At 43.8% G+C, this 14,422-nt stretch overlaps 1 protein-coding gene across 1 annotated transcript; it reads right to left on the reverse strand.

Annotated features, from left to right (window-relative positions):
• Positions 1-59: 59 nt before the first annotated feature.
• On the reverse strand, positions 60-13,904 carry ZPBP (zona pellucida binding protein). The gene is made up of 8 exons (XM_079786525.1): positions 13,778-13,904; positions 11,684-11,764; positions 8,145-8,270; positions 5,652-5,801; positions 4,985-5,203; positions 4,572-4,648; positions 2,515-2,692; positions 60-188 (listed from the first exon to the last, which is right to left on the reverse strand). The coding sequence occupies exons 1-8, from the start codon at positions 13,896-13,898 to the stop codon at positions 94-96; spliced, it is 1,047 nt and encodes a 348-aa protein (XP_079642651.1). The 5' UTR covers positions 13,899-13,904; the 3' UTR covers positions 60-93.
• Positions 13,905-14,422: the final 518 nt, after the last annotated feature.

Here is a 14,422-nt window from a genome sequence, read left to right on the forward strand (position 1 = left end):
TGATACATTTAATTTGGCATAATAGTGATTTATTAGGTATTAATATTTCAAAACTATACGTCCGTGTCAACATCCCCACAGCGTGGGGAGCGCCTACAAGCAGGACTTGGCCCCGAAGAGCAGGCTGCTGTTGCAGTGCAGGCAGTGCGTCCCGTCGCTGGGGTTGTAGGAGCCGGGGCTGCAGATCACTGTGGAGAGAACAAGGGTGAGAGCGTGTCCCCCACGCCACGCCAGCCAACCGCGCACGGGGGCCACTTTCTAAGAAGATTCCTTGTACTTTCAATCTTTTGTTTTTAATTGTGTTAAAAGGCACATGACATCAGATGTGCCATGTAGCCGTTCTGCAGGCCAGTAGTGTTAAGTCCCTCACCTGTTGCACAACTATCTCCAGGACGTTTTCACTGGGAAAAGCTGCAGCCCCAGGCCCATCACACTCCCCCGCCTCCCCTCCCCAATCCGCAGCCCCCATTCTGCTACTTGTTTCTGTCAAGTCTGACCACTCGAAATACTTCCTACAAGTGAAAAGCCTTAACCTTTTACTCCGATCCTGGCTGAGACTAAGATTGTGAGCTACAATCGTTTTACTGATCACATGATGTTGAGTTTAAAGGCTGACTGGGCTGTCCTGTCAGTTACAGCAGAAGCCACGGAGGTTGAGACGGTGGGTGGACCCACTGTGATTGGCATTGCCCACAACAGCCATGACTTAGCGGTTCAAGACAGCCAAATATGGAAGGATATGGACCGTATTCCTAACAGTATCTCAATTCAAGTCTATTTCTATCAATTGCTCAATGTGTAATTTTGAAAAAAAAATTACTTAGCCCAGCTTAACTGAGTTTGATCATCCCCAACATAAGAATAACATATATCATATCGTGAATGTGTTACCATAGTTACTCTGCATAAGAGAAAGTAAAGAAGGTAGGAAAACCAAGGACTTAGACCAAAAAGCATCCGGGGTCACTAAACGCTCACGGCCCACTCCTCCCACTGGGCAGAGGCGGCGGCAGTCATGTGACGCTCCAGCCCCGACTGGCGGGTCTGATCCTCGCCCTCCTTCTGCCCCTGCCCCTCAGGTCACCAGGGCAGGCAAAGGCCTCGTGCACCCGAGGCCGGGACCCTGGCCTCAGAAAGGACCCTTTCCCGCACCACGAGGCGAAAACGCACGCCATCGTTGGGATCTGGGCCAGATTCTATTACTTAACCTCATAGCTTTCTTTTTAACACATATTTTTTCAAATTGCAAAATATTTAAACTGTTATTCAGAGAAAGAATTTTCCATTCTAGGTTCCACAGAGTTCTTCTCGTATTAACAGACATTTTATTTGGGAAATAATACTTCAGATGGAAAAAAATACTGGTTAAACAGTTAGCTAGACTTATTTGCTGCAGTAATAAGGGTGCTTAAGGTGGCCACACACGTGGTAAAATTCTAATGCTGCAACGTCATGTTTCCAAAGGCCTGTGCCATGGCCCGCTTCCTCTCCCTCTCCCTCTCCCTCCCTCTCTCTCTCTCTCTCTCTCTCTCTCTCTCACACACACACACACACACACACACACACACACACGTGGAAATGCTGGCAGAGGCCCTGCGTGGGATCAGTGCGCACGGAGAGGCGATGCTTTTCCTGAGGGCCCGGGAAGGGCGGCGCTGGGACGAGGCATCTCGCCAGCCCATCAGCTGTTACATACTGACTGCTTTCCGAGCGGACAAAGCTGCCGAGACGGCCCATGTGATGGCACCACGTAGTGGTGGAGGCTGCAGATACCAACGTGGCTCTCTCTCCAAGTGAAGAGCCTAACATATTTTGCTCTCTTGTAAATGGAATGGAGGAAGACACTAAAATGTTACTTAAAGAAGCCCATCTTGAAAGGCTATGTACTGTGTGGCCCGAAGGACCTGATATTCTGTGAGAGCAGAGCCAGGGAGGCCCTAAGCCATCGGTGAAGAAGGGACCGGAGGGAGACAATGGGAGAAGCTAGGGTGAAGCTGCTCTGTGTGACACTATAATGGTGGGTGTATGTCACTGGCCATTTTCCCAAACCCCAAAAACGCACAGCGCCAGACAGCGGCTCAGAGCCTCTCGGGCCAGGATTCAAAGTCGGAAAACAGCTGGTAATGAAGCAATCCATGTACCTCTTCCAAAAGGAGAAGAGGTGAGTGTTACCTAATCCAGACCATACACATGGGCGCTCATCAGGAATGGGTTCTAAAGGGAAGATGACTTGACTCTTTTTCGGGTAAAGAACTCTGGCTCGTAACTACTATTTCCCCCCATCCCTCGACCACTGCCCAGCACGCCTCACCCTCTTTGCTGTATTAACCCCTTGGCCGAAATCCAGCCAGCTTTTCTCTTTTACATCTTCAGACTCACAGTCTTTTCAAACACTATTTCCAATAAACTAAGAAGTAATGACATAGTGTAAACACATGCTAGGCGGTCACTTAGGCATAACGAACATAGCGAATGCTCATAAACGCAAAGCAGGGAGCGCAGTCCATGACCTACCGCAGCACTCAGGGCATTTTGGATGCTTCACAGCATTTATTCCGTACCCGGGAAAGCAGCGGTTAATCCAGACCATTTGCAGGGTGTCTTCAATATAGTATATTTCAGGCAACGGACTTGCACGTCGGCCTAGAACTTCTACTTGTTGACTGAAAAATCTCTCTATGAGATTTTTAGCCTAAAATAGAAATACAACGTGAAGAAATTATTTTCATAAATAAGTGTAATTTAGAATACATAAGGTTGCTCATGTATTTAGAAGCAGGGGAACCCACATTCTTGAGGTTCTTTTCTTTCCTTTTTTGCATTCATAGGATGTAGATAACACATGAAAATTAAAGAATGTCAACTGCAGACCTCAACGACTTCCAAATGCCCTGCCGAGCATAGCCCAGCGAAACCACTTGGACATTTACCCACACATTTTGGTCGCCTGGGATTTTGAATGATATGTGGATGGGCCTGTGAGCGAAATCAAGACTGCTCTATGCAATTAAATGTCCTCCGGGAAACGCACTCTGACAACCCAACGCAATGAACGAGAAGTGCTTTAAGAGTCTCTCAGGAGGCTATGTCCTGAGGCAGCCCCTCGCTCTCCACCAACAAAAATCAGGTTTAAACAGGTCACAACTTCCAGTTCTGTGATCCAAAAAAATTAAATTTAAAGATCATCACAGCATCACTGTGACCTATCATTAATTACATTTTTGTCTGTAATAATTATTCTGGATTGACTAATAAAATTAACAAGAGGCATATACTTTTCAATGACTGACAATTTTACCTGTTGAAGCACGAGGTGTGGCCATGGGTTCAAACCCTCTACAAGCCAGTGGTTCTGCTCGGTTCTCACAGCTAGCTTCCCCTCTGACCTAGTCAGGAGCATGGATGAACAGACTCTCGCTGACCTATAACCACTGATGGTGCACCTCAGACACTATACAAGTTATTTCCCTTCCATAAAAATGTCTATAAGTAATTATTAAAATCTTTTCCATGCATTTCTTTTAACACATATATACAACTCTAATTCCATTACTCAATTATTATCTTTTTATAGTTTAAGTGGCTTTCTTGAGCTTTTAATAAATTCAGGTGAATTTGTTGATACTTATTTGGTCAAGCATAAATTTTATATAAGAAAGTGCTTAAGAATTAATCAGAGATAGAAATATGGTACCTAATTAACTATGTTTAATTGCCAAACTCGAATTAAAAGTTTCAGGAAACACTGAGCTTCCTAACACTGCATCCAATAATAAATAAATACGTATCAATGAAACAGGGTCTCACAAAACCTGATGGCAATTAAAATGACCATATAAATCAGATTCCTATTTCTTATGTTCCCTCTAAGAATAAGGACAGAATCTAGATTGAAAGGGGGTGGGAGAGGTACAAGAAGGTATAGAGGAGATAAATGGTGACGAGGGAGACTTGCCTTGGGGTGAACAGACAATACAATATACAGATGACGTATTATAGAATTGTACACCTGAGGCCTATGCTATTTTATTAACCAATGTCTCCCCAATATACTCAATAAAAAACATATACTTTAAAAAATAAATGACTAAAAAGAAATCATCACCTTTTCAAGTGCAATACCTACATCTTAAATTGGAAAGTTTTACAATCATCATACTATAAATAATTTAATATTCCAAATATTTAAAAATAATTTTATAAAGTATATGTGGTAATTTAGGATACTTAGAGATAGAAAAATATCACCATAAGTTTACTGATCATGACAATATATTAAGTATAATTTAAAAAAAACAAGTAAATTAAATTGCTGCTGGGAGTTAAAGCATAATTTTCATCCTAAGCCAAATAAATGGGAATCATCTTAATATAGTCAAAACGTTAAATTTCAAAGTATTCCATCAAAATGTTGCCTCTGTTAAACTCTTAGCATTTCTTATTTTATGAAGTTTTGTTATCACTGTTGAATTCCCTGTGTGTGGGGGGGGACTGATTTGTTTTACGAGTGGCTAAGATGTCTACTTATGCCTCACTCATTTATTTTCTTATTTCCAGCCTCACATACATACCTTAGATAGCCTTTTGGAATAGTCACAAGTATGGTCGTCACATGGCTTGGATTCTTTTTCAGTATCTATACATGAAACTGAGAAAACACATTACATTTGATCATGGATCTAATGTATTATATCATAATATTTCCACCTTGTAGCTAAATATCATAATAGACATTCCTTATACTAAATCCCATTCTAAAGTAAAATATCATAGCAAGGTTTCAGTTATGGGAGTACAAACTTTTCACTAAGTATATAAATCAGTAGAATATTATTTGGGGGCTCTTAGAACTAAGTCAAAGTAGAGAACATGAAGATACTCAGGTTACAACATTTACATTGAAAACCACTGCTGGCAATTCACAGGTCTTAACATTGGCTTCCTATCCTCAAGTTGTATTCTTTAGAGAATTGTATATCCTTACCTGCAAATTTAAAAAACAATTCATTTTGAAAACCAGCTTTTTGCATTTTAACATGATGGCATTCAGACTTCTGTAAGGAAACTTCACATTTAATGTCATGAACCAGTTTGCTTAAAATCTGTAGAAGTTTATTCTCAAAAGAAATGTTATAGATACTATTGCAAGGAGCTGAATGGTATCGAGCTGTGAACTGGTAATAAAAGCGAGGCTCACGATACGCTGCGAAAAATGAACAGAGAGCAACACACAACAGTTACTTATGCAATTCCAATACATTGCAACTACTCAAGAGAAATCACTGCATGGAATAAAGCTATTATATATCTCAACTTAATAAACAATTTATCTAAACATTACTGACAAATGCTATTCTAGGCACTTCACAAATAGTAACTCATTTAAATTCCCTAACATCGTTTAAGATGGGAATTATTTTACTTTCATCTTGGAAATTTAAGGATAAATAGATTGTCTACACAGACAGCCCTGCAGAGAGCAGATCTGCCTCCCCGTGACCTCCTCACAAAGGGTCTGTACAACAGAGGCAGCCAGCAATTCTGACCTGAAAGAGTAAAAGGAACACAGTCCCTTTAAAACAGACGTGCTAACGCGGTTAACATTGGAGAACACAAAGGAAGGGTGACGTGCCAGGAGGTGCACCGCTTACCATACACGATGAACTTGAGCTGGACGTTCTTCACCGCCTCCTCCACCGTGGGCTTGTACTCCAGGAAGCACGTGTACGCCCCCGTCATGCCCTCCTCGAAGTCCTGGAACACAAGGCTCCCCGTGGTGGTGATGTGTGTGGTGCTGTTCTCTAAGGAAGACACAAGACGCGGCCGTTCCTTAATTACATGAGATCAAGATAAACTACAAAATGCTTTCCAAACTAAGCAAAGCGTCACCATTTATCCGCAGGATCATTCACAGGAGTTGGGGGCATAACCGTGGTTGCATCTGGTGTTGGTTGACGGCAGGTGCCAGGGTGACCTTGGTGTCAGAATGTCACCAACCTCAGTGCATCAGCTGTGTGGCCACCTGAGTGGCAAGAGACGAATTCTACAAGGATCAGTTTCTAACTGGGCATTCTCAGATATCTGTTCAGATCTACATACATGCAGCTGTGTCCATGTGTGAAGTGCAGACAATGGCTGTGCTTACTGCAAGGGCTGCTGCCAAACTAAGGGGTCAGTTATGTGCAAACTGCTGAGAACTGCAGCCAGCACCTGACAGATATCGAATGTTTGTGATTTTTATAAATTCAAAATAAGAATGTGAAAACATACTCTTGAAAAATACATACACATATACTTATACATGATATGTATTTGAATGTGGCTTTTACTAGTATATATATGGTAAAGGTAGAGAGAAAAGCTAAGAAGTAATATTGTAAACGTTCAGGACAGTGTTTACCTGATAGAGGGGTTGGGAAAAGACTAATGGTATTTTTAAAGCCACTTATTAAGAGGTTCAAACTGTAAATCTTGACTTGCACAGCAGGCTCATATGTGTTTGTCTTATCATGCTTCATAACTTGCATGTATCTCATACACACATGTATATGTCAGATGCTTCATAGTATCGGATACTTCATAGCTGAGATCATTCAACTATATAAAATATCAAAACATGCTACAAAACAAACAACTCCCATGAATGTTTCTTTAGCAAGTCTTTGTATGAATATATTTCCTCCTTCCTCCATCCAAGGTGACAAAGTAAACCTGTGCGTTTTCTTCCGCAAGCACCATATCAATATACTAATAAGGTGAAGGAAGGAAGAAAAGGAGAAAGGGAGGGAGGGAGGGAGGGAAAAGGAAGGAAGGAACGAAGGGGAATCTATATATATAAAAACCAAGTGACCAGAACAATGGAATGGCCTGTTGCCATGACATACACTGTGGCAGCCAACTGGCCTGATCGGGGCCCTGACTGCCCCCCACAACCGCCCATGGCCCCTCCCCCTGGGTGGCCCTGCTCCCGATCAGACCCCCCCCATCAGGGGCAGGGCTGGTCTACCTCCCACACACACACACCCCAACCAGCCCGGCCCGATGGCCCCTGTTGGGGTGGGCCAGCTGGACCCCACCTGTGCACGAATTTGTGCACCGGGCCTCTAGTAGAGCAATAAAGAAAAACTTCCTCAGGAGATGTACAAAAATGATTAAGTGCTTCACTGAACAGACCTTCAAGATGAAAATTCATTCATCTGAATTTTCAAGGCTGAAAAGAACAGAGCTAAGCTCATCTACAGGCTTTGAATTGCAATGCAAAAATAAATTGGCTTTTAGCAAATGAAACATTAGAATAAAAATAAGATCTGCATTTCAAAATCACTAAATAAGAAGTTGAATGAAGAAAATGTTGATGAATCAGTCATACCAACAGTAACTGCCCCGTGGGAAAAGTACCTGCATGAGAATAAGATCTTGTTTCTTAAAAATCTGAAAAGTGCAAGGCTACCATTCAGATGTATCTTGAGTCCACTTTTTCCTCTGGATATATATGCCAATGCTAAGTAACTAACTCTCTTACAAGCACAAGTAATATATTAATACACAACCACTAACAAACCATGAAGTATATTTAAAAGCATGTTTTTGATATAATATATTCAATGTTAAATTTAGTCATTTAAAAAAATTTGATAATAATATTTAAGTTAAAATCAAATATCCATATTGTCAGGATTTTGGTCAGAAGGAACTATGAACTCAAAAGTATAAAATTGTAACTACTAATAAAGTCCTGAATTTCCCTGGTGTGGGGCCGTATACAACAAGCAAAGTCATATGTACAAGTGTGTGGCTCAAAGTGTTCATTTGTATTTTTAACAAAAACCTGAATCATATTTGCTTCTTCACATATACGTTACTAACATGAGTCTGGCTGAGGTAACCAAAATGATTTTATGAACTTTAAAAAAAGTAACACCTTTTGGAATATACTAGTAGATGCTTAGAGAACTTCCCAAACAGTTATGTCTGCATCTAAAATTCAGGCACACCGTCCCCATTGCTGGATTACAACTCCAGAAGGAAATCGCAGGAAAAAGAAGTGAGGAGACAGATGAATGCATTCGAGACACAAACGTTCCTTCTGCTCTTGGATATCTCAGACACAGCGGCTCAGGATGGCCGGCGGAAACGAGGCCTACCTGAGACGATCTTCCCCTTGGGCCCGTGCCACTGGAACGCGGGGTCTATCAGCTCGGAGTTCCGCAGCCTTTGGGTCACACATAACACGTGTGGACTCTTCTGATGGACCATAACATACACTTTCACTGAAATACAACGTTAAAACGCTCCAATAACGGTTTGTGCTTTCATATTTGCAGTTAGGATTACAAGTTCTCATAAGTTTTGTTTGGATTATTGCTATTACTTAGTGAGGACTGAATTTCGTTGCATTCCAGGTAACTAACATTAAAAATATACACATATATTATTTGTGTGTGTGTATCTCAATCTGAGCATGATGCATTGGTCTTTTTATTAAGGGGTCATATATACTGGTTTATTTTATTCTCAGAATGTTATTTAATTATACAGTATTAAGATAATTCTATGTCTGTACTTTATCTTTTGTTGTTAAGACACCCAGAAGAACCAACCCTGCCTGCATGATGGGACTTCCAGTCTCCACATCTGTGAGGTAACACCTTCCTGTGGTTCAATCCAACCCTAGAAAACTAACACGCTTGCCAAGAGCTGAGCGCTTGCAGCATTCTGACTTGCCCTGCTCCCCTCTCCCCTCTCCAGCTGTGCAAGAGAGAAGCAACTCATCACATACATGTGATCCTCAATAAAATTAGTAGCTCATTTCTCATCTGAATCCATATGAAATAGAAAGTCTGAGTAGACCTAAAACAAAGTGTTTGCATTAGTAATAATAAAAAAAAAAATCCCACAAAGTCCAACCCCAGATAAATTCACTGGTGAATTTTTCCAAACAAGTAAAGCAGAATTAATTAACATAGCTCCCAAACTCTTCCAAAAAATAGAATAGGAAGGAACACATCCCACCTAATAAAGTCACTATTACACTAAGATCAACATCAGACTAATACTACACAAGGAAACTATACATTTCTCTCGTGAACATAGACATAAAAATCCTTAAAGAGTTAGCAACCAGATCCAGCAACATAAAAAGGAATTATACATCTTTATCAATTGCTTTTTATCCCAGGAATGCAAGGTTAGATCAAAATACAAAAATCATTCACTACCATATCACATCAATAGAATAAAGGACAAAACTCCATTATCATCTCAATATATGCAAAACAAGTATTTGACTAAATGCAACACCCTTTCACACTAACGCTTTATGCCGTTAACAATGGAGGAACACAGGGAACTTTTCTCAGTCTGATAAAGGGCATCTACAAAGAGCTCACTACCAACTCTGTACTCAGTACGGAAAGACTTCAGTCTGCTCTCCCCCTAAGATTAGGGATCAGATTAAGGCATCTGCTATCTTCAATATTGAACTGGAGGAATTTTTAGCTGAAGCAACTGAAATGAAAACATCCAGATTGGGAAGGAAGAAATAAAACTACCTCTATTTGCAAATGATGTGGTGTTTTATATATAGAAAATCCTAAAGACCAATTTCACCCCACACACCCCACACTAAAAAATAAAGCTAGTAAGTGATTCAGCAAGGTGGCAAGGTGACAGGATGCAACATTAGTTTGCAAAACTCAACTGTATATCTATCTATACAATCGGAATGACCAACCCAAAAACTAAATTAAGAAAACCATTCCATTTACAATAGCATCAGAAAAATAAAATATTTAGAAATAAATTTAACAAAAGAAGTATAAGACTTGTACATGGACAGCCATAATATCACTGAGGGAAATTAAAGAAGACCTAAATAAATGGAAAAATAATCCATGTTCATGAACTGGAAGACTTACCACCTGTTAAGGTGGTAATACTCCCAAAGTTGATCTACATATTTAATGCAACCCATATTAAAATCCAAATGGTCTTTTTTGCATAAACTGACAAGTTAATTCTAGAACTAATATAAAATTGCAAGGGATCCAGAATAGTCAAAACAATCTTAAAAGTAACAAATTTGAAGGAACCAACCTTAATGATTTTGAAACTTACTATAACGCAAGAGTAATGGAGATAGTGTAGTACTGGCCTAAAAACAGACATAAATGGAACAGAATTTGGAAAAAAACAACAACAAAGCAGACATCTATGGTAAACTGCTTTTCGACAAGAGCATGGAGACAGTTCAATCAAGAATGAAAAACCTCTTCCACAACTGGAGTTAGAACAACTGGCTATCCACATGCAAAAAAAAAAAAAAAAGAAGAAGAAGATTTGACCACTTCCTCACACCATATGCAAAATTAATTCAAAGTGATTAAAGACCTAGTTATAATAGGAAAAACTATAAAATTCTTACAAAAGACTTTGTGACTGCTGATTACAAAGTTTTGAAGACATGACACCTAAAGCACCAGCACCAAATTACAAATAAAAATTAGACTTCATCGAAGTTTAAGATGTGTGCTTTAAAGCACACTATTTTAAAAATGAAAACACAATCCACAGAATGGAAGACAATATTTACAAGTCAAATATCTGATAAGAGTCTAGTATCCAAAATGTATTAAAAAAATCTTCCAACTCAATAATAAAAATGCAACCCAATTAAAAATGGGCAAAGAACTTGCATAAGCATGTCTCCAAAGAAGGTATGCAAATGGCCAACAAGCACTGAGAAGTTCAACGGCATCGGCATCGGCACTAGGGAAATGCAGATCAAACCACCATGCGAGCCCCTTCCACACAGACGCAGAGAGCTGACACAGACCTCACAGGGACTCTGGTCCGGGGTGCCCATCACAGCATTCCTCATCACAGCCAGAGAGTGGGAACCACCCAGGTACCCACCCGGTGGGCACTGCCAGTGGTATATCCACGCGTGGGATCCCACTCAGCCATAGAAAGGAATGAAGTCCCGAGACATTCGACAGCATGAACGGCCCTGTGAACGAAGCCAGGCACAAGATGCCACACGGTGCGTCGGTCGCTCACATGCAGTGTCCAGAAAGGCAAATTCAGAGCGACAGAAAGCAGGCTAGGGGCTTAAAGGGGCTGGAATGTGGTCACGTAATGGGTCTGGCATTTCTCGTGGACCAATGACACGTAAGATTACACAGTGCTCATGGCCGCACAAACTTGGTAATACACTAAAAACTACCGCGCCGTGTGCTTTACAGGGAGCTTTAAGGCAGGTGACTTCACCTCAATAAGAAAACATACAAAACATTTTTACTTGCTATACCTTATGTGGCTACTGCGAAATATTATGAATCCAAAATCTTTATGATATATAGATCTCGTTTGAAAAAAGCTTTCGTATATTTGAACTATATACACTTAATAATATGGGAATTATTATATAATAACAAGAAACCACTATAGGCAACTTTAATTACATACCTGTTAGAAATAACTATTTTTTGCACACTTAAGCAGTTACATAATTAGATGTGGTGAATGTGACTATTGGAAACAACTATAATCCATTGTCCTAGAAGGAAAAGGGCCTTAGGAGACTAGGATCATTGAAGAACATTAGCCTTTTGGACAAGATTGATAAAATTTAAACAAATGCTAATTACTTTCTAAAAATTACTGAATATTTATCTATTAATACCTGGATAATTTGGTGATCCTACTATTTTCAGCGAATCTTGGGTCAAGCTAAAACTTCTTGGTAATCGAATCAAATATCCAACTATAAAAAAAAAAAGAAATGAGCAACAATCTGCCTCCTGAGAAATTCCAAGATATTCAAATAGTACATTATCATACTAGAGGCCCGGCGCACGGAACTTGTGCACCGGAGGGCCCCTCAGCCCGGCCTGTGCCCTCTCGCAGACCAGGAGCCCTCGGGGGATGTCCGACGTGGGGAGCGGCCTAAGCTGCAGTCGGCCTCCCTCTGTGGGCTGATAGGGGGACAGCACCGGCCTGCTAGCGGCCGACCCCTCCCCCCATCACTCCGCTGCCACCACCCTCTGCCCACTGGCACCTGCCTTGGCTGACCTGGTGCCACCCGCTCGCCAGCCCCGCCTCCCGCCTACTGGTCGTTCTGCTGTTTGGTTGATTTGCATATTAGGCTCTTATTATATAGGAGGATACTTGATCTTGGTTGAAGGGGCAAGCCATAAACCAATGTCCCCTGACACCTGGCATCCATGTTTCAACTCTTCTCCCCTTACATGCTCCAATAAAATGAATCGGTCCGCTGCTGCCCCTATTATATCTTGCCTCCAGCTTTTACTGCATCCACTTAGAATACTTTCCTCATCTGTAAAAGTCCAAATCTGGCATCCTTCAGGGCCCAGATCACATGTCCCCTCCTCCTTCAAACCTTGTTTGTGTCCCCTCTAACCTTCCACAGGACATCATCAGCACCCTTCTGATGACACCCGCTCCACATGTATTACCGTTCTGTGTGCACATATATAATTTTCCTTACTAGATCACAAGCTCCATGGCTAGTATGATCAGTATTTATGTCAACTTATCAAGAATCAGTATGAAGTACTGTACCTTGCACTTAGTAAATATTAAATAATGATTGTTAAATATAATATATCCTGATATTCTCGCCATTGTTGAATGAGCAAATGTGATGGACATAATAGCGTGCACAGAACTAGTGGGAGGAACAGTATAAAAATGCTATAAAGCATTTCCCAAGTTACCTGTAATAGAAAGGGAGTAAGGAAAAAAGAGTATGGTTCTCAACGTCAGAGGACCCGAGTTTCAATCGTAACTGCCACTTTTTGGCCTTAGGAAAGTCACTTTAAACTCTCGGAGTTTGTCTTCTCGTTTGAAAAATGAGGCCAAATTCCGGACTTAGGGAGTTGTTGCAGGATTTGAATGGGCTATTGCGTCCGCTATAAAATGCTGCATCAATATCGGTCTCTCCTGTCCACAGCGCGGAGGCTGACATTCCTGCTCACTGCACTCTGACCCCTCTGGTCTGGCCTCGTTGGATTAAAAGGAGGCGCGCCCCCAGTCACCCCTGCAGTAAGCCACGGCCGGAAGTGCCTGCTCCCCCGGGTACTGAACAGGGACCGGCCGGTCCCCACCTTCCCTAGGGGGGTGGTCCCCAGGGTCCTGATGCCTGGCCTCCGGGGTGCCCGTCATCTTCACTCCGTCTCCCCTTCCTCCTCCTCACCCCGCCCGCCGCCACTGCGTCTCCGTGCATGTCCTTGGGGGGACGTCTCCTCACCTTCTCCCTTATTGGGACAATTATTAGCATTTTGAACAAATCCCTCTCATGCTTGGACATACTTTTTACTTTTTATTTTTTTTAAAAAAAGCCTGAATCCTGAACACAAAAGAACGCAGCCAAAAGCTTCCTAGTGAGATGGCAACAGGTCATGCTGACTTCGTGTCTGCTCATCAGCATCGGGGACAGAATCTGAACCAGGATGGCCAGTGTTTGGGCCCCGTGTTCACGGGAACCCCGAGTCCCCCTGTGGTCACGGCTCCCCCCGACAGGTGGCGCTGCAGGACCGCGGACAGCGACACCCGGGGCGTCGGGGGAGCCCAGCCAGGCAGGTCCGGCCCAGAGGGCACGCAGGGCCCTGAGGCGCAGCCCCGCACGGTCACGGACACGGACACGGCCACGGACATGGCGTGGGCGCTGGGCGGCCCTTCGTGCACACGCCCCGCAGGCCCGGCCCTCGGCGGTCACGTGACACAAACGCCCGCCCGGAGCCACGCCCCGGCTCACCTGTCGGGGGCGCCCGCAGTAGGAAGGCCGAGAGCAGGAGGACGACGGCGGCCCGGGAGAGCGGGGAGCCCGAGGCCCGCCGCCGGCCCCGCCGCGCCAGGCCCGGGGCCCAGGCCTCCATCCACACGCCGCCCGCCACCCGCCGACCGTGGACTCCGGCAGTCGTTGGCCAGCCCGCGCCCACTCGCCCGCCCACCGGCGAACTGGAATGGAGGCCCGAAGAACAATGGCGGCCGGAAGTACTGGTTGCCACTTCCGGCAGGGTGGGGGCGGGGCCGGGCCAACATGGCGGCGGGGCCGCGGTCCGCTGGGCGCGTAGGGGCCTTGGGCACCGGGCCGCTGTGGCACCGGGAGCACCGGCGACCTTAGCCGGCCCCGGAGCTGAGGAAACGGCCGCGGGCAGCTGCCCCGCCTTCCCTGCGTGCATTGCGGCCGGGCCGAGGGAAGGCCTCGGCCTCGAGGGCCGGACCGGAAGCCCAGGCAGGAGCCCCGCCTGCGTCCTTGCTGGAGGCCGGAGGATGGCGGGTCTCGGGACGGAGCCGCTGGGGCTGCCCTGATGTGTGGAGCGCCCTGGGGAGGCGCTGGAGATGGAATGGCAAGCGAGGCCTTCCCCGGAGGAGGCTGAGGGGAACCGAGGAGCCGCCT

This window comes from Cnephaeus nilssonii (assembly GCF_951640355.1).
Source record: "Cnephaeus nilssonii genome assembly, chromosome: 12".
NCBI lineage: Eukaryota > Metazoa > Chordata > Mammalia > Chiroptera > Vespertilionidae > Cnephaeus > Cnephaeus nilssonii.